Source organism: Oncorhynchus clarkii, chromosome 31, assembly GCF_045791955.1.
Source record: "Oncorhynchus clarkii lewisi isolate Uvic-CL-2024 chromosome 31, UVic_Ocla_1.0, whole genome shotgun sequence".
Taxonomy (NCBI): domain Eukaryota; kingdom Metazoa; phylum Chordata; class Actinopteri; order Salmoniformes; family Salmonidae; genus Oncorhynchus; species Oncorhynchus clarkii.
The window spans coordinates 16,881,185-16,899,867 of NC_092177.1; the positions used below are offsets into that span (position 1 = coordinate 16,881,185).

The following is an 18,683-nucleotide window of genomic DNA, read 5'->3' on the forward strand; positions in this document are numbered from 1 at the left end:
CCCCAGGCCAGCACCATCTAGTCCCCCAGGCCAGCACCATCTAGTTCCCCAGGCCAGCACCATCTAGTCTCCCAGGCCAGGACCATCTAGTCCCCCAGGCCAGTACCATCTAGTCCCCCACGCCAGGACCATCTAGTCCCCCAGGCCAGGAACATCTAGTCTCCCAGGCCAGCACCATCTAGTCCTCCAGGCCAGCACCATCTAGTCTCCCAGGCCAGGAACATCTAGTCCCCCAGGCCAGGAACATCTAGTCTCCCAGGCCAGGAACATCTAGTCCCCCAGGCCGGGAACATCTTGTCCCCCAGGCCGGGAACATCTAGTCGCCCAGGCCGGGAACATCTAGTCCCCCAGGCCGGGAACATCTAGTCCCCCAGGCCGGGAACATCTAGCCCCCCAGGCCAGCACCATCTAGTCTCTGAGGCCAGGGACATCTAGTCCCCCAGGCTGAGTTTGTTTCATCCCAGTCTGCTGTTACTAGCTAGCAGGAGGCGACACCGGTAGACAGTGTACTTCACTCCCGCCTGCCGAACACCTGCCCTCACCATCGTTAACAGAACTGCTGGAAAACAATGCCCGATAGGCAAGGGCAAAGGACACTGTCTACCAGTCGCTCCTGCCTCCCACTAGTACAGCAGGCGGAAGGGACACCTTGTGCTAGCTAACTTGCTAGTTAGCGAACCCGTGTGCTAGCTTGCTAGTTAGCAACACCGTGTGCTAGTTAGTTAGCTAGCACACGGCATCGCCCCCACCTCCCGCCTGTTCTGTTCTGAATAAAACAGTGTCTGACAGGAGGGGGCGAAGTACACTGCCAATTGGTGTCTAGCTACTCCGGTACACAGCAGGTGGGAGGTGGGGGTAACACCGTGTGCTTGCGACACCGTGTGCTTGCTAGATAGTTAGCACATGGTGTCGCACCTGCCTCCCGCCTGCTGTGTACCGGAGTCCTCCTTAAGACTAGTTGGCTAAGTTAGCACACAGTGTTCTTCGCTCTTGCCTGCCGAACACCTGCCCTCACTGTCGTTAACAGAACTGTGGGAAAACAGTGTCCGACAGGCGGGGGCAAAAGACACTAGCTATAGCTAGCTACCATTTTTGCCCCAGCCTCTTCTTCTACTGTGGCATTTATCAGCAGATGGCATCCAACGTTATGGTGCATTACCGCTATCTACTGTACTTAAGTGCTGGAGTCATATAGTTTATATAGTTTAAAAATGGACCAACAGACATATAAAGAGGGGTTCCTGCAGATGCAGGAACGCCCTAAATTACAGGCTGCAGTTGCACCCTTATCCTAATGGAGGCTAACTCCACATAGCTTGTTGGTCAAAGCCTATGGGGAAATTAATGTTTTTTTTTTTATAAACATAGAAAATAGCAGAGTTTATACAGAAAAAAAACTTTGTCTCCTAAACTTCTGTTAACCTCAGCCCTTATTTCGGCGTTTATCCCAAAACCCCATTCTTTCTCCATGAATTTCCCCCATAGGAATGGCTGAACGACCTGTACGAACCAGATGTTACTAATTTCCAGTTAAACTGTCGAGCTCTTCAACATATCCGCATTAGAAATGGTTGTGGGATTTGCTTCCTGTATTACCGACGCGACAGAATCGATAACTGTGGCATACTGTGAGTGTCTTGAAGAGCGACAGCCCTGAAAATGATTCTGTTGGTAGCCTAAATGCATCACCATATGGACTAGGCCTAAAATAATGTCAGACGTGAAATGTTATGACATCATCACTCTGTATTCTATGCGTAACCTCGCCTACTATTGCTATTGTAAACTACCCAACAACAGGCAAAGAGACGGTTTATTCAAATGTTGGCTATCCATGTGATACATATTTACTAACTTCCAATAGATGTGTTGTTACAAGCTTATTTACACGAACCAACATGCGCAATTAGTAAGGCAAAGACGCCAGGTGAAAGTCAACTGCGACAGCAGTCAAGCATTAGTGTTCTTACCTGTGCACGCTCGGTAGGTCTGATAAATAGCCTAATCCTGTCTTCAACACGTTGTCTTCTTACTTATTACAGCATGCTAAATAAATGTTCATGTCACGATACGATAATTATTTGACCAATTCTGAATACGCCATACTTAGAACGAATGTTAATAGTGCTGGAAAAACCTAATCACTTACATTTATGATAACAGTTTGAAAAACGATACGTCGTGCATTTATCCCAAAATATTATGCGGGGAAACAAAACGATGAAGCGGCGTGAAGTGAAATGTCGCAACTTGGTAGCTGGCTAAATAAAAAGCAGAGAGACAAGCTAGACCAGAGGAGGGCGAGGTAAAAATCGAGGGAGGGCAAAAGCAGAAGGGAGGAGTTCAGGAGAAAAGTGTTGTTTGGTATTACGCATTGCCGAAGAGCCGTGCATTGCCTCCATTTTAGGGGAATCCCATTAAGCTGTGTTATCCGCGGCAAGAGGGCGGTAACTGGATGGGTCACTTCAGGTTCTGTCTCTACCCTTTATATTTTGGTAAACCTACTTTACCGAATGTCATGGTCCACAATCTCAGGTATACAGCTTCATGTCCTAAATGGTATTACAGGGTAGCCACCGTCATAACAGCCTCTATTACAGATCACACTATTCTTTCATTTATGATAATGACTCACCTGTAAAAATGTTTCAGAGGTAGGTACTAGATTTACAACTAGGGATAAACCTACCTGTAAATCTAGTACCTATGTATGCTGCAGGTAGAGGAGCACTGTGGATCATTGGTGTGCTGTTATTGTAGCATGTGCAACATTCAGATTTATATCCAATCACTCCTATGCACAATTATAAAGTAATACACCCAAAGTATAATTTACACAGAAAGGGATGATCATTGAGACTAGACCAGATTCACCAGAAAACTAGAGATGACATTTTCAGTGGAGACAGTTGTGGTGACACAGATTTGGCACCACCTGCTGGAGCAACAGAGAGAGGGGGACGAAGGGACAGCACTGGATTATAATGACGGTCCAATCGTGACCTGGCTGGCAACGACACATTTGTACCAACCAGAGACAGGTGTGTAGGCTACATGTGTAGTAAGGATGTGGACATACCAACACACTCTACCTGGTGTATCAGTTACAAGACATGACACCAGTTAATATTTTTTCTTCTATATACAAAAGAGGAGACAAGGACAGCACAAAAATAAGTGAGTATACTGTGCTACTGATTGAGGTCATTATTACAATCTAATTTAGTGAGACTTTTTTATTTTCTTCTTCAGTCACAAGTCTTTCTCAGTCGTTTGTCATCTGACAAATCATTCAACAGCTTTACCTACATAATTCACAACAAAATGGTGGCATAATATGAATACAAAAACAGTAAGGGGGAAAAAAATAGCTTATTCTCTTTGAAACAAAATCCGTTACAAAAATGTGCTTATAAAATCAATATCAAAATGACTATCAGGGAAAATATTTTTTTCCCCCTGGTATATAACCAACAGTTCTGCACGAGAACCGTAAAGGTTTCATCAGAAGGCTTGGGCGATTGAGAGGTGCATGGTATTGGTAGTCACCCTGTCCCAATTGGTACTCTATTCTCTATGTAGTGCACGACTTTTGACCGGGGTTCTAGTCAAAAGTGCACTATATTAGGGAATAGGGTGCCAATTGTGACGAGCCCTGGATTTTCTCTATGAAATGTCATGACCACAATGTGGCTTAGTGAAGTACACAAAAACAAATGACATTGAAGGGAAATAAGCACGTTTTGCTAAATGGAAAACTGTCCATGGACTAAAGGTTCGGATGCAGGCTAGCAGGGAGCTGTACGCTGTTAGTGGAGAGTTTTGACAATGTGTGTATCCCATATCTCCTTGTTCCCGAAGTGTGCATTTGTTCACTACTACCCTCATATAGCATTGGATTGGTGTAGGCATGGTTAAAAACACCTTTTTCTAATACCAGTTATTTCCTTTCAAATCCATGGAGGGACGTGAAGAAGTGCACATTTGCAGGAAGCGCCCATAATGTCTGTATAGACGAGGCTCAACCCTTCCCTCTTTCTCCAACTTGGTCCTCTCACTACTACCGCCACTGTTCCACATTATCCATGTAGTCCTCAATGGTGCTGTTCTCCTCCAGACCCCAACAGTCTGGCAGCTGCACCTCAGCCTCAACAGGCTCTCCACCTCCCCTCTTCTGATGCTTCCTTTCTGGGGAGGGTGGTCGTAGGTGGGTGGTGATTGCCTCCCCAGCCTGGGTCTCTGTCCACTGGGGCTTATCGCTGGGCCACTCGGCCACCCCATCCCCAGCCTGGTTGACCCCAGCTTCCCTCTGAGCCTCCTCCTCTTCTGCTGCCTCCTCTCCCTGGCCTGTTTCCTCTCCTGCTCCCGGGCCACCTGGAAGCGATGGAGCAACAGGTCACGGGCATACTCGTACAGCTCTGTCCACTGGGCCTTATCGCTGGGCCTCTACGCTGGCTGCCCGCGTGCCTGTTGAGCTGGGTGAAGAGGGAGATGAACGCCAGGCGGAAGATCCTCTTAAACAGGTACTGGGTTTCCCTCTGGTACTCTGTCAGGCCGAAGAAGGCCATGCCCCGCAGGTTCCGCTTGGCGCTCTCTAATAACACAGCCCAGCGCTCGTCCTCGCTCATGGCCGAGACATTGTAGCAGCCCACCAGGCTGAGGTCTGCCAGCATGCGGACCTGCCAGGTGTTGGCCAGGTTGTAGGGGCAGTCCATGAACTCCTGCAGGGAGCAGCCGGACCAGTCATCCCCGGGGTAGCAGCTGGGCAGCTCGGCCAGCGTGGGGGCGCGCCCGTCACACACGTGCAGGGAGGCCTTCCAGGTGGCACCGCACTGCACGTGCCGCCACTCGCTCAGGTAGCGCCACACCGGGTCACGCAGGATGGTGATGTAGTAGTAGTTCCGGCTGAAGAACAGCAGACAGATAGAATATAGAGAGACAGAACAGAGAGACAGACAGAACAGAACAGAACAGAGTGAACAGAGAGACAGAACAGAACAAAGAGAGAGACAGACAGACAGAACAGAGAGAGACACAGACAGAACAGAGAGAGACACAGACAGAACAGAGAGAGAGACAGACAGAACAGAGAGAGACAGACAGAACAGAGAGAGAGAGAGACAGACAGAACAGAGAGAGAGAGAGACAGACAGAACAGAGAGAGAGAGAGAACAGAGAGAGAGACAGAACAGAGAGAGAGAGACAGAACAGAGAGAGAGAGAGACAGAACAGACAGAACATAGAGAGACAGACAGAACAGAGAGAGACAGACAGAACAGAGAGAGACAGACAGAACAGAGAGAGACAGACAGAACAGAGAGAGACAGACAGAACAGAGAGAGACACAGACAGAACAGAGAGAGAGACAGACAGAACAGAGCGAGACAGACAGAACAGAGCGAGACAGACAGAACAGAGAGAGAGACAGACAGAACAGAGAGAGAGAGAGAGAAAGAGAGACAGACAGAACAGAGAGAGACAGACAGAACAGAGAGAGACAGACAGAACAGAGAGAGACAGACAGAACAGAGAGAGACAGACAGAACAGAGTGAACAGCGAGAAAGATACCTAGGTCAGTTAATTTGTCTTTAGACTTGTTTAGAATTCAGCACCTCTTATATAATTGTAATAACCAACACAATGGTCTCAATGAGTAAGTCACAAATGGCACCCTATTTCCTATAAAGTGACCTACTTTTGAACAGGGCCTCTGATCAAAAACAGTGCACTACAAATGGGAATAGGGGGGTAATTTGGGACTCTGCAGCTCAAGATGAACAGAGAGTCACAGGGGAGGTGCTTGCTATTGACCCCGCTTAACCAGACCAGAATCCCCTTTCAACCCTAGAGAAGCATGGATGCATTTGTCTCTGATTGATCATGCATAATAAAATATGAGATGTGAATTCAATTTAGGAACAAGATACTGAACAAACTGAAATTGTTGTCCACAAGTAATTTCAAATCCAGTGCTCTGGGTGGCACTCTTACCTGGGAACTGTAGGCTTCTTGGGGGGCTCGCGCGTGTTCATGAGAGACGGCACGCAGTTGGTCAGCTCGGTCCAGTCCGCGTGAAGACCACAGCTCTAGCCAGTGGAGAACCGAGAGAAAAGCCACGTTTCCCTTTTACCTGGCCGGTAACAGGTGCATTTCTTTTGGCCAGCATGACACTCGCAAGGCCTCTCGAGTTTAATATTACGCACTAAATGTCGACCAAATGTTGTGCCCCCTGTCTAATGAATGTTTAGGAAAACAATAACATCATCTCCCTGGATATTGAAGTCTACGAGTCGACTGAGGTCTGCAGAAGTGAAATTGAAGCGGGGAACAAAACGGGCTAGGGCACAGTCCTCAGCGACGTATGTGTCCTGTCCACTGAAGCCAATGTCGTTTCCCTGGGACCCGATGGCATTGCTGCCCGAGTTGGAGGCCAATGATCCTAGGTGCAACAGTTGGCGATCGGATCTAGGACAAAGGTACTGAAGCACAATAACGCCAAAGAGCAAGATTATCACCAGGGCAATCAAGAGCCGGTGGTGGTTGGTGGACCTTTCATCCATCTTCCCGAGAGAAACTAAACCACATTACTCAAGCAGTCTGACCCACTGGGCCCTGCCTCGGTTGGAGGCAAACACTGCGTTCTAGCTTTATTGCTTTCACTTCGTTAACTTAACAAAAACAATGGCCAGCTATGGCTGGCTAGCGGAACAAGTAGCCAGGCTAAGCTAGCCACACAACATTCGCATAAAAACAGAGAGGGCTTTTGATGTTTCACGAAATAATTATGTTACAGACGTGATAACATTTACCCCTCACAGCAGTCTGCTTGTATGTCACGAAAACATTACAGATTTTGTGTTTCCCACCAAGAATTAGGTGCTTATAGCCAGCCCCCTTCCATCACCATGTTCCCGATCCCTAAACTTTCTTCCCAGAATCCCCTGCGTTGGCTGGGGCTCGTGAAATGACGCCATTTACATACATGGGCGGAGGTTCTCTGATGTGAGCCAATCAATGACTGTATATATTGGCCAGTCCATAAAGATGTATCTGTACCATGCTGCCCAGATTTGATATTGTGATTTTATTACTTTGTAGATGCATACAACACCCGCATGTCAAAGTTTCTAGAACTATACGGAGGAGTTATCTTAACTCCTAGGTAGATACCACTTTCCCGTGAACCTCGATGTACCGCCGAAATAGCTCAGTTGGGAGAGCGTTAGACTGAAGATCTAAAGGTCCCTGGTTCGATCCCGGGTTTCGGCAGGCTTATACATTTTGAATGAATTTGAAGAATGCAGTGCTCGCATACCATTGGGATAATCTATGTGCCACGGGTTGAGGACCAAATACTAAAATAAAATATTTGATAGTCAACGTGTTTCCTTTTGCTATACAATGAAGGCCTACTGATGTTGGAAGGTTACGGTAAGCACCACAGCTTTTCAGAACTTTCCAGAGGAATTATCTACTCTCTTTGTGAAGGAGTATAGACAATACCTGTAGTCTCTAAACACAGAAAGGCATGTGCATTATTGAATACTCATAAAAAGTCTAATGGGTTTAATTTGAATCCTACAGACAAAGAACCACACACTGTGTACAAAACAATTAAGAACACCAGCTATTTCCATGATATAGACTGACCATGTGAATCCAGGTTAAAGCTATGATCCCATTGATGTCACTTGTTCAGGTTAAAGGATTAAGCCTTGAGACATAGATTGTGTAATGTGTGCCAGTCAGAGGTTGAATGGGCAAGATAAAATATTTAAGTGCCTTTGAACATGGTATAGGTAGGTGCCAGCCGCACCAGTTTGTGTCAAGAACTGTAACACTGCTGGGTTTTTCAGGCTTAACAGTTTCCCATGTGTATGAAGAATGGTCCACAACCCAAAGGACATCAAGCCAATTTGACACAAATGTGGGAAGCGTTGGCGTCAACATGGGGGGAGACACAATATCTGCATTTTTCAGAGAGCATATGCTTCTTCGTTGCAAAGGTTCATTTGTTGAAATGCATATCTTTAAAAGGTAATGTTTCATCTTTAGGGTAAACCTAACTTGTATTTAGAGGGTCATTATGTAAATGTCAGAAATTCAGAATATAAACCATTCAAGACCATTTAAATATCTGCAGTCTTTATTTCAACAAGACTAGGAAGACACCTTTTCTTTTACAATTTAGCATCTATCTCATCTTGTTTTTCTCATAACATTTAGGAGATACTCAGAAGTAAAAACATGGATTGTTATGGCCTCTTTCAGAGACATCTAAAATGGCTGCTCATTTACATATTACTTTGTCACTCATATGAATCCCAAATGACACCCTATTCCCTATGTAGTGCACTATTTTGACCAGGGGAATAGTGTGTCCCAAACTCCTCAGTCCTCAAAGATGACGCCATGCTGTTCTGGTGGGCCGAAGACCGATGGGGTGTGCCGTCACATAGAGTGGCTTGCAAAAGTATTCACACCCCTTGGCATTTTTCCTATTTTGTTGCCTTACAACCTAGAATTAAAATGTATTTTGGGCGGGGTTGTATCATTTGATTTACACAACATGCCAACCACTTTGAAGATGCAAAATATTTTATATTGTGAAACGAACAACAAATAAGACAAAAAAACAAAACTAGAGCGTGCATAACTATTCACCCCCCCAAAGTCAATACTTTGTAGACCCACCTTTTGAAGCAATTACAGCTGCACGTTTCTTGGGGTATGTCTCTATAAGCTTGGCACATCTAGCCACTCAGATTTTGCCCATTATTCAAGGCAAAACTGCTCCAGTTCATTCAAGTTGGATGGGTTCTGCTGGTGTACAGCAATCTTTAAGTCATACCACAGATTCTCAATTGGATTGAGGTCTGGGCTTTGACTAGGCCATTCCAAGACATTTAAATGATTCCCCTTAAACCACTCGAGTGTTGCTTTAGCAGTAGAATTAGGGTCACTGTCCTGCTGGAAGGTGAATCTCCGTCCCAGTCTCAAATCTCTGGAAATAGGTTTCCCTCAAGAATTTCCCTGTATTTATCGGCATCCATCAATCCTTCAATTCTGACCAGTTTCCCAGTCCCCGCCGATGAATAAACATACCCATGGCATGCCACCACCATGCTTCACTGTGGGGATGGTGTTCTCGAGTGATGAGAGGTGTTGGGTTTGTGCCAGACATAGTGTTTCCCTTGATGGCCAAAAAGCTACATTTTTTGTCTAATCTGACCAGAGTAGCTTCTTCAATATGCTTGGAGAGTCCCCCACATGCCTTTTGGCGAACCCCAAACGTGTTTGCTTATTTTGTGATTTAAGTAATGGCTTTTTTTTCTGGCCACTCTTCCGTAAAGGCCAGCTCTGTGGAGTGTATGGCTTAAAGTGGTCATATGGACAGATACTCCAATCTCTACTGTGGAGCTTTGCAGCTCCTTCAGGGTTATCTTTGGTCTCTTTGTTGCCTCTCTGATTCCTTGCCTGGTCCATGAGTTTTGGTGTATGGCCCTCTCTTGGCAGGTTTATTATGGTGACATATTCTTTACATTTTTAATAATGGAGTTAATGGTGCGCTGTTCAAAGTTTCTTATATATTTTTTATAATCCAACCCTGTACTTCTCCAAAACTTTGTCCCTAACCTGTTTGGTGAGCTCCTTGGTCTTCATGGTGACGCTTGCACAGGTGGTGTTGCAGACTCTGGGGCATTTTGGGAACAAGTGTATATCTGAGATCATGTGACAGTTAAATAAAGTCCACCTGTGTGCAAACTAATTATGTGACTTCTGAAGGTAATTAGTTACACCAGAGCTTATTTAGAGGCTTTGTAGCAAAGGGGGTGAATACAAAAACACCACTTTTCCATTTTTTATTTTATATAATCTTTTTTAAACAAGTTACTTTTTTCATTTCACTTCACCAATTTGGACTATTTTGTGTATGTATTACATGAAATCTAAATAAAAAACCATTTAAATTACAGGTTGTAATGCAACAAAATAGGAAAAACGCCAAGGCGGATGAATACTTTTGCAAGGCACTGTATCCATCTCCTCAACTATCAGGCTGTGTCTGAAATGACACCCCATTCCCTACATAATGCACTTCTTTTGACCAGGGCACTGTTAAGAATAGGGTGCCATTTCAGACACACCTGAGGTTGTTCCATGGATCATAAACAAGGAGAACCCCTATGGTACTATAAGCTAGACAAACACACCTGCTGTTCTGCGGCCATGGCCCTCAAGCAGACATTTGCATTACTGTCCCACATTTACCATTTGAGATTGAAAAAAATAATTTGATGACAGAAACATTAAAAGACTGCAAGTTGAGTGTGGAAGGGCAGTATAGATATTTCCTCTGCAAAGGCTGCATAGATGTTTTGGCTGCATGTCATCACAATGTCCTGTCCTCAATCCCCAAATGTCCTCAGGCATTCCTTCCAAGTCCTGGCGGCCGGCCAGGCGTAATCCTTGGGCGCATTAGAGGTTTAGTGCAGAAATGTGTCCAGCACCATGGGGGCACAAGATGCACAAAAGGTATTGAGCGAACAGCCGTGTCCAGGCATCACCACCATACATCAGCCAATCACCTTAGAAGACTTGACAGACTGCAACATGAAAGTCTGTTTTTTTTTTTCTTAACAGATTCAAATGTAAAATAGGAAATATGAAACCAATACCTTCGGTTAATTTGTAAAATTATGAATATCTTTTCATCTACACAATATATCAATACATTCTGAGTACTGTATTTTTTGAATGCATGTTTGTAAATGCTTTAAAATAAACATGCAATTAAATAATTTACTGTACAAAAGCAACTAGTGGATAATGTGAGGTGAAACTCTTAGGTGATGTGAATTCAAACATATTGTACTTGTCAGTTGTCCAATTCAACACAAACTCAGGTACACCGTTGTGTCTAGAGAGACAAAAAAGTACTTCTGCTGTCAACGGATACAATTGATTGATTTGAGAATTCCCAGAAATCAAAATTTTCAAAAGTAGTTACTAACGTACCAAGGTGTCATTTTCCATGCAAGAGAGAATATATCAAATTCAGTTGCAAACAGTTGAAATTATTAGTTGCAAACAGTTGAAATGTTTGTATGCAAAGGAGGGACACGTCAGACAGATTAATGAAAGTAGAGGTAAATGTCTGTATGGGGTGCAAACAAGCACCCCAAAACAATCTGTGCACACAGACCACCAGCTCCTACAACTAACAATATAATTCATTGTAGTACCTAATACATATCTTTATTACAAAACATGTGAACACTACCTCCACGTAAAACCCTGTGTTCCTATTTGATCATACTCAGGCTCCACGTTTCCCTCATCTCCAATTCAATTCACAGTCACTTGTATCTCTGTTTCTCTTTTCTGCTATATCTAAAAGATGTTGAACATACAAGCCACTCCCTGCCAAGATCTCATTTTTTCATGTCAGACTGACTGTGCAGAGTCACTGCCCCAGGACACCCGTCAGCTCTGCCTTCTATAGGGGGAATGCCAGGGAGAGGGAGCCCCTCCTGTCAAGTCTCCAGCATTCCCTTGTAACCTATATCAAGACTACCCCCATACATCGAACAGCTAGTTTATAATGAATGATGTTTCAGAGAACACATGCAGTATGATCTCAGTGGACTGGTTTAGAGTGTAGTTTAGGATGTGATGGATACACTCCTGGGTACACAGAAACCCAGAGAACCCCTCACCAGCTAGTTCCATCTCCTACCAAACAATCAGCCCTGTAACTCCTCTGTGTTTTCCCACAGAGCTACCAGTCTCTTGTACTTTCAGCTGTGTGAGCCAGTCTGAAGCTTCAACATGTGACCAAGATTTCCATTTCAATGTTTTCGTACACATTCATCCCTGGCCAGCCTGACAATACGGCCACTATATCTTTAAAAAGAAAAGGAAGCACACTCATACAAACCAGAAACATTGGCAAACATTGTTCCTTAGTTGCGCTCTTGATAAGGGAAATGTATTTGTGAATAGAGAGCATATTGTTAAAATGAAAAGCACTCAGACACACTACAAAACGCACGCACGCACGCACACACAATCCCGGGTTCCAATTGAGATATCCGTAAGACACTAACACTCACTTGAACAACAACTAAAATGTGAATAATAGGCTAAAATGGTAGAACTGAAAACACTGTTGGTGATGTGGCGGTGGAGATCCTAGCTTCAAGGGGCTAATCAGTTAATCAGGACAAAATGCTATTAAAAATAAAAAGTGAACATTTTGGAAGAAAATTATATCGCTGTACACTTGATGTCCATTTTTATAAAAATTAAAAGTGAAGTTATTATAATATTAATAACTCCAGAGCCCCCCCCCCCCCCTCCCAAAAGATGGCGGGCAGACAAAGGTCCTGAAGGCAGTCTTTTTTAAAGTATCTGACAGTTTTTCCCCCCTTCTCTCTGGCGCTCTCTCCCTTTCCTTCCCTTGACAGTTTTATCTCCAGTGGGGGGCGAGCAGGGCCAGGACAAGCGCACCGAGTGCCAGTGCCATGCTCCCGTGTGCCACACGGATTCCGCCACTCGTGTCCTGGTGCACCACCTTGACTACGCGGGGGTTGATGGGGGTGGCCGTGGTGGAGAAGTAGATGTCCCGGTCCACCTCACAGGACGGAGAGTCACAGCCGCTGCCACTCTCCTCTCCTCCGCTACCGTCCTCATCTGGAACAGAGAGAGAGAGAGAAGGTTGATGAAGGCCATGAACTCAGGACTAGAAACAGCATTCAAGGATGAAAAGAGGAGTGATCAAGTCTGTTGTAACATTTTGAATGGTAACACCAAATTTGTGGTCCTCTCTAGCTCAGTTGGTAGAGTATGGCGCTTGCAATGCCAAGATAGTGGGTTTGATTTCCGGGACGACGTAAAAGCTTTACGCACGCATGACTAAGTCCCTTTGGATAAAAAAAAGTGTCTAAATGTCATTGAAGGTTCCTTCTCTCACAGGGAGGCATTAGTCATCCAAGGTTCTTTCTCACAGTGAGGCATTCGTAGGCCAACTGAATACATTATCTGGCCTAGATATTCTTCTCAGCTATGGACAGGTGGGGTGTTTACCATCAAAACCACTGGGTGTGCACTACGCAACTAGGAGGTAAAACAGACTGGGTGGGCTTACAATCAAAGGATTATTGCCAACTTGTGTAAGCTTAGTCTGCAAATGTTTATTGAAAACATAAATACATTTGCCCAGTAAGCACCAACATAGTGTCTTAATAGGGCGTTGGGTCAACACGGGCCAGAACAGCTTTAATGCACCTCATCATAGATTCTACAAGTGTCTGGAACTCTATTGGAGGAATGCGATACCATTCTTCCACAAGAAATTCCATCATTTGGTGTTTTGTTGATGGTAGTGTAAAACGCTCTCTCGGGCACCGCTCCAGAATCTCCCATAAGTGTTGAATAGGGTTGGTATCTGGTGATAGACAGCCATGGCATATGGTTTACATCACTGTTGATCAGTCTTCGTCACTGAAGCTCCTGCTAAACGTGCCCCAACAATCACCCCTCTTTCAAAGTCACAGATCTCTCCATCCAGACATGGTAGCTAAAATTAATCGGCAATTGGGCCTGCCCAACATTTTTATACATGAACCTAAGCATAGTGGAATGTTACTCCACACCAGTGTGGAAGCACCTGCTTTCAATATAATTTGAACCCTCATTTACTCAAGTGTTTCCTTTATTTGATCATTTACCTGTACATTGTTAGTTTAGCTAGCTTGATCATTTTTGCCAAATTAGCATAGACGTGACAAGAGTCAAAACACGTCAACACAGCTTCTTGCTAGCCATCTGATCGTTCAGAAGACAACACATAGCCTTTTACCTCAGTAGTGCATGCATTATTGTGGAGAGTTGTGGTTAACTTCTTATGGCTAGGGGCAGTATTGAGTAGCTTGGATGAATAAGGTGCCCAGAGTACACTGCCTGCTACTCAGTCCCAGTTGCTAATATTTGGATAGAAAACACTCTGAAGTTTCTAAAAAACTGTTTGAATGATGTCTGAGTATAACAGAACTCATATGGCAGGCAAAAACCTGAGAAAAAATCCAACCAGGAAGTGGGAAATCTGAGGTTGGTCGTTTTTCAACTCATTCCCTATTGAAGATAGTGGGATATTGGTCATGTTGCACTTCCTAAGGCTCCCACTAGATGTCAACAGTCTTTAGAACCTTGTTTGATGCTTCTACTGTGAAGTGGGGGCGAATGAGTCAGCGGTCTGCCAGAATGCCTTGAGCTTGTGACGCTCTTTCACGTGAGAGCGAGCTCTGTTCCATTGCTTTTCTACAGACAAAGGAATTCTCCAGTTGGAACATTATTGAAGATTTATGTTAAAAACATCCTAAAGATTGATTCTATACATCGTTTGACATGTTTCTACGGACTGTAACTGAACTTTGACATTTCGTCTGCAGTGTTGCTTCCTAAGTGGACAGTTTGATTTCACAGAAGTGTGATTGACTTGGAGTTAGTTACATTGTGTTGTTTAAGTGTTCCCTTTATTTTTTTGAGCAGTGTATGAACTTTTTCTAACAAAACATACATGTATTGTGTAACATTAAGTCCTATGAGTGTCATCTGATGAAGATCAAAGGTTAGTGATTATTTCGCTCTCCATTTCTGACTTGTGACTCCTCTCTTTGGCTGGAAAAATGGCTGTGTTTCTCTGTGACTTGGCTCTGACCTAACAATCGTTTGTGGTGCTTTCGCCGTAAAGCCTATTTGAAATCGGACACTGTGGTGGGATTAACAAGAAGTGTAACTTTAAAGTGGTGTGAAATACTTGTATGTTTGAAGAATTTTAATTATGGGATTTGTTGTTTTGAATTTGGCCCCCTGCACTTTCACTGGCTGTTGTCATACCGATCCCGTTAGCGGGATCTCAGCCCTAAGAAGTTTTTAATAGGCCTCAGTCAGTTAATCTGTTAGGGTTTACCATCCTCACCTTGGTCGCTGGAGATGTCATTGCCGCTGTGGGCGGCCTTCAGCCAGCTAGTCATTTCCTTTAACACTGCAATCTGACTGCGAATCACCAGGTCTGGCTTTGTGATGTCCACTTCCACATCTGGGTTGGACACCTGATTGGCCAATCCGTTGCCCATAACAACAGACTCGTACCTAGGGAAGAAGGGTGTGAGTGAATGGGGAGATCCGACAGGACACACTAATTTGTTCTGCAGCAACCTTACTTTATGCCTTTAGAGTGGCTCCATCCCTACATGCCCTAGTCAAAAGTAGTGCACTAAATAGGGAATAGGGTCCCATTTTGGGCGCACTCAATGTTATTGGTGTCTGTGTCAAGGGAGTGACCTGGAAAACTAACCTGCTCTTTGCTGTTCCATTCCAACAGTCATCCCCTGACGTGATCCTCTCTCCAACACACACGGTCTCTGGCAGCGTAGACCAGAACTTCTTAGCATGCTTCAGCTTCTTCTTCACATCCGTTGTCTGGGTAGGAGGAAGCAGAGATGATCACACATTTATACTAAGTCCATTTGAAAGACTTTGGACTTCTGCTTCTCACGTAAAAACTTGTTTTGAGGTTGCAGGTTGGGCCCGATGTCTGACGAAGACTTACCAGTCTGTCCAGGCTGGTTCCAGCAGCTGTGGTGGGCCGTGCATCGGGGCTGTAGGGACGGAAGCGACCGGTGAATCCTGTCTCCTTGACTGAGCGACGGGACCGGAAGCCTTTACCTGGCTGAGGCTGACCACACCCCTGAAACACCTGGAGAGGTGGAGAGTAGAGTGAGCGGCATGTACAGAGACAGACGGGTGGGGCAACGACAGACAGACAAACAGGCAGGTGGGCAAGCGGGCGGTCAACCGGATGGGCTGCCAGACAGAGACGGGGGGGCTGCCAGACAGAGACGGGGGGCTGCCAGACAGAGACGGGGGGCTGCCAGACGGAGACAGGGGAATGCAGAAAAAAGACAGGAAGTGACTCACCTTCTGTGACACCTGCATGCTGTTTTCTTGCATGTTCATGATGGCCTCAGAGATCTTGACGTCAATGGGATCCATGACAGACTCGAAGTTGAAGGGCCCCTCCAACCTCTCAGCCAGACTCAACATGGCATCTGAGAATAAGACAACTCAGTCACAATGAAAACAACCACACCCTAAGTAAATACTTCTGGGAATTAAATAAGCACTATAATCTTTGAGGCCTAGATTATTTCTGCCATTTTCACTATGGGGCGATTTGGCCTGTTTGTACCAGCAGGGGGAAGCACACAGCAGTGTCAGTGTTTTGAGCCTAAGAGGACTTAACAAGGCCCAGTAAAGCTGCCACACAGAGAGGGGGTAGCAGGCACCAGAGGCACACCAGAGGCACCCCAGTGGGGGACCGCGTGGCAGAAGACTAACACAGCATAGTGAGCTGTTCCTTGTTGGATATGGAAGCCCTTACCCAGGAAGTTGTTCCACTCGGTGTCGAGATCAGCCTGGTTGGCCAGACAGCCACGCATCACATTGAGACAGAAGTTCTGACAAGGCTTGAGGGCAATCTGGCCAGAACAGTAGGGACAGTACATCATCTTCATGGCTGCCCGCACACAGCTAGGGGACGCATTGACCTGAGGGAGGAGGAAAGAGGGAGTAAGGAGTTAGTGACCAATGCATAGGAGTACAAAGTTAAATGAGGTGAATGAACTGATCCTTATCTTAAACCAACAGGCAGGACACTAAGACTATATACACAACATATCAAATTATCACTCAAATCCCACAATGTGATTTATAGTGAAAGTCCAATGTGCAGTATCTTATCATTAATGAGTCACTTCCAAAACTGCCATAAACCTCTCATGTCCTCTCTTCACACACACCTATCAACAAAACAGTACCATTATTACATTTTCAACTCCCATTCAGTGTCCCAAATGCCATCTGCTTTCCACAGAGGTTAGAAAACACAGGAGGGTGAGGAAGAAATGTTCACCTGAACTCCCCACACCTGGTCAAACATTACTGGTTGTTATTCTGCGAACCAGATATGGGAATGTTTGTCTATTTAGGTGTTTAAACCAGCTGTTCAGTGCATGAGACCACTGGACCAAGGCTACAGATAACCACAGCCAGACCAGACCAAATCTCTACACAGGAGACTTTAAGGGCACTTCATGCAACTTCTCAACATCCTCCCTGGTTCCTTTGTGACACAACCAACATATCCCATCACAGAGATGCTATAATGCAACTAATACACAGGGCCTTCAGAGAGTCTACATAAGTATTACACATTCTGTTGATTTACAGCTTAAATTCAAAATGGATAACAGATTTTTCCTCTAACCCATTTACATACTATATACCATAATGACAAAGTGAAAAATTTGAGACAATTTAGCCAATTTATTGAAAATGAAATTCGGAAATCTAAGTATCACACCCAATTCAATATTTTGTAGAAGCACCTTTGGCAGGGATTACACCTGTGAGTCTTTCTAGGTAAGACTAAGAGCTTTGCACACATGGATTATACAATATTTGTACAACATTTGTAAATTACCATTTCAAATTCTTCAAGCTCTCTCAAGTTGGTTGTTGATCATTGCTAGACAACCATTTTCAATTCTTGCCATAGATTTTGAAGGCAATATGTCAAAACTGTAACTAGCCAGTCAGGAACATTCCATGCCATCTTGGTAAGCAACTCCTGAGTATAGATGGCCTTGTATTTTAGGTTATTGTCCTGCTGAAAGGTGAATTCCTCTCCAGTGTCTGTTGGAAAGCAGACAACCAAGTTTCCCGATAGGATTTTCTGTGCTTTGCGCCATTCGGTTTCTTTTTATCCTAAAAAAAACTCCCTAGTACTTGCCAATGACAAGCATACCCATAACATGATGTAGCCACCACTATGCTTGAAAATATGAAGCATGGTACTAAGTGATGTGATGGATTTTCCCCAAACATAACGCTTTGTATTCAGGACAGAAAGATCCTTTCTTTACCACATTTTTTTGCAGTTTTACTTTAGTGCCTTATTGTAAACAGGATAATAGTGTATTGTGTGTAGATCAGTGATACAAAATCTCAATGCAATGCATTTTAAATTCCGGCTGTAACCACAACATTTTGAAAAAGTAAAGGGGTGTGAATACTTTCTGAAAGCACTGTATATGTAATACTACACATTAACATCCCTCTTACCGTGGAAACCTTGTTGACCACATCGGGCATGAGCGCCAGGCCACGGGTAAAGGTGCGCGCTGCCACGAAGGCCCGTGTCAGCTGGAGGCGGAGCTTGCGTGGCACATCGCCAAACGGTTTTAGCTGCTCGGTGTGGCGGCTGACACACTCCATGTAGGCGTCGCTGAACTCGTACTGGACGTTGACCAATCGGAACATCCTCTCCAGGAGGTCTTCCCAGAAGTCAGACAGCATGGAGTCCAGGTTGACCACCCCGCTGCCTGACACGTAGTAGCGCTTCAGCTCCTGGAAGAAGTGCTTGAATAGCTCGGCGTTCTGCACATACATCTTGCCGTATGTGCGCACGAACATGTCGTTGAGCGAGCGCTCCGCGTTGTCCAGTAACTCGCGGAAGAACTCTGCAGACAGGAAAGAGAGAATGTAAGTATGACAATAGCGCATACCTAAGACGTTGAATATCAACATCACAGTTTTGTAATGATAGGCTATATTT

General features: G+C 44.8%; 3 protein-coding genes and 1 non-coding gene across 11 annotated transcripts in view; 1 reads left to right on the forward strand and 3 right to left on the reverse strand.

Moving 5' to 3' along the window:
- Positions 1-2,296, reverse strand: part of LOC139391197 (muscleblind-like splicing regulator 3) — an 87,989-nt gene extending 85,693 nt beyond the window's left edge. For all 7 annotated transcript variants that reach the window (XM_071138806.1, XM_071138807.1, XM_071138808.1 and 4 more), the window contains exon 1: positions 1,971-2,296. The gene's annotated coding sequence lies outside the window, so the exon portion shown is untranslated. The remainder of the gene's footprint in view (positions 1-1,970) is intronic.
- A 1,747-nt stretch (positions 2,297-4,043) lies between these two features.
- On the reverse strand, positions 4,044-6,773 carry LOC139391160 (heparan sulfate 6-O-sulfotransferase 2). Its single transcript, XM_071138721.1, is given in 5 exon segments — positions 4,044-4,278; positions 4,281-4,441; positions 4,443-4,468; positions 4,470-4,905; positions 5,993-6,773. Coding segments are annotated over 5 exon segments (1,410 nt in total). The 5' UTR covers positions 6,562-6,773; the 3' UTR covers positions 4,044-4,060.
- Positions 6,774-7,197: 424 nt separating this feature from the next.
- trnaf-gaa (transfer RNA phenylalanine (anticodon GAA)) lies at positions 7,198-7,270 on the forward strand. Its single transcript has one exon. It is a non-coding gene; the product is annotated as a tRNA-Phe (tRNA).
- A 2,071-nt stretch (positions 7,271-9,341) lies between these two features.
- The window catches only part of LOC139390418 (glypican 4), a 53,870-nt gene continuing 44,528 nt past the window's right edge, over positions 9,342-18,683 (reverse strand). The window contains exons 3-10 of one of the 2 annotated variants that reach the window (XR_011629509.1): positions 18,191-18,588; positions 16,449-16,614; positions 15,986-16,116; positions 15,618-15,764; positions 15,363-15,487; positions 14,985-15,157; positions 10,148-12,697; positions 9,342-10,087 (exon numbers count right to left, since the gene is read on the reverse strand). Coding sequence is in view for 1 of the 2 variants with exons in the window: in XM_071137533.1 (XP_070993634.1) it covers positions 12,474-12,697; positions 14,985-15,157; positions 15,363-15,487; positions 15,618-15,764; positions 15,986-16,116; positions 16,449-16,614; positions 18,191-18,588 (1,364 nt within the window). In the remaining variant the exon portion in view is untranslated. Of the gene's footprint in view, positions 12,698-14,984; positions 15,158-15,362; positions 15,488-15,617; positions 15,765-15,985; positions 16,117-16,448; positions 16,615-18,190; positions 18,589-18,683 lie in introns of both variants that reach the window. The other variant, XM_071137533.1, reaches the window with a different exon arrangement.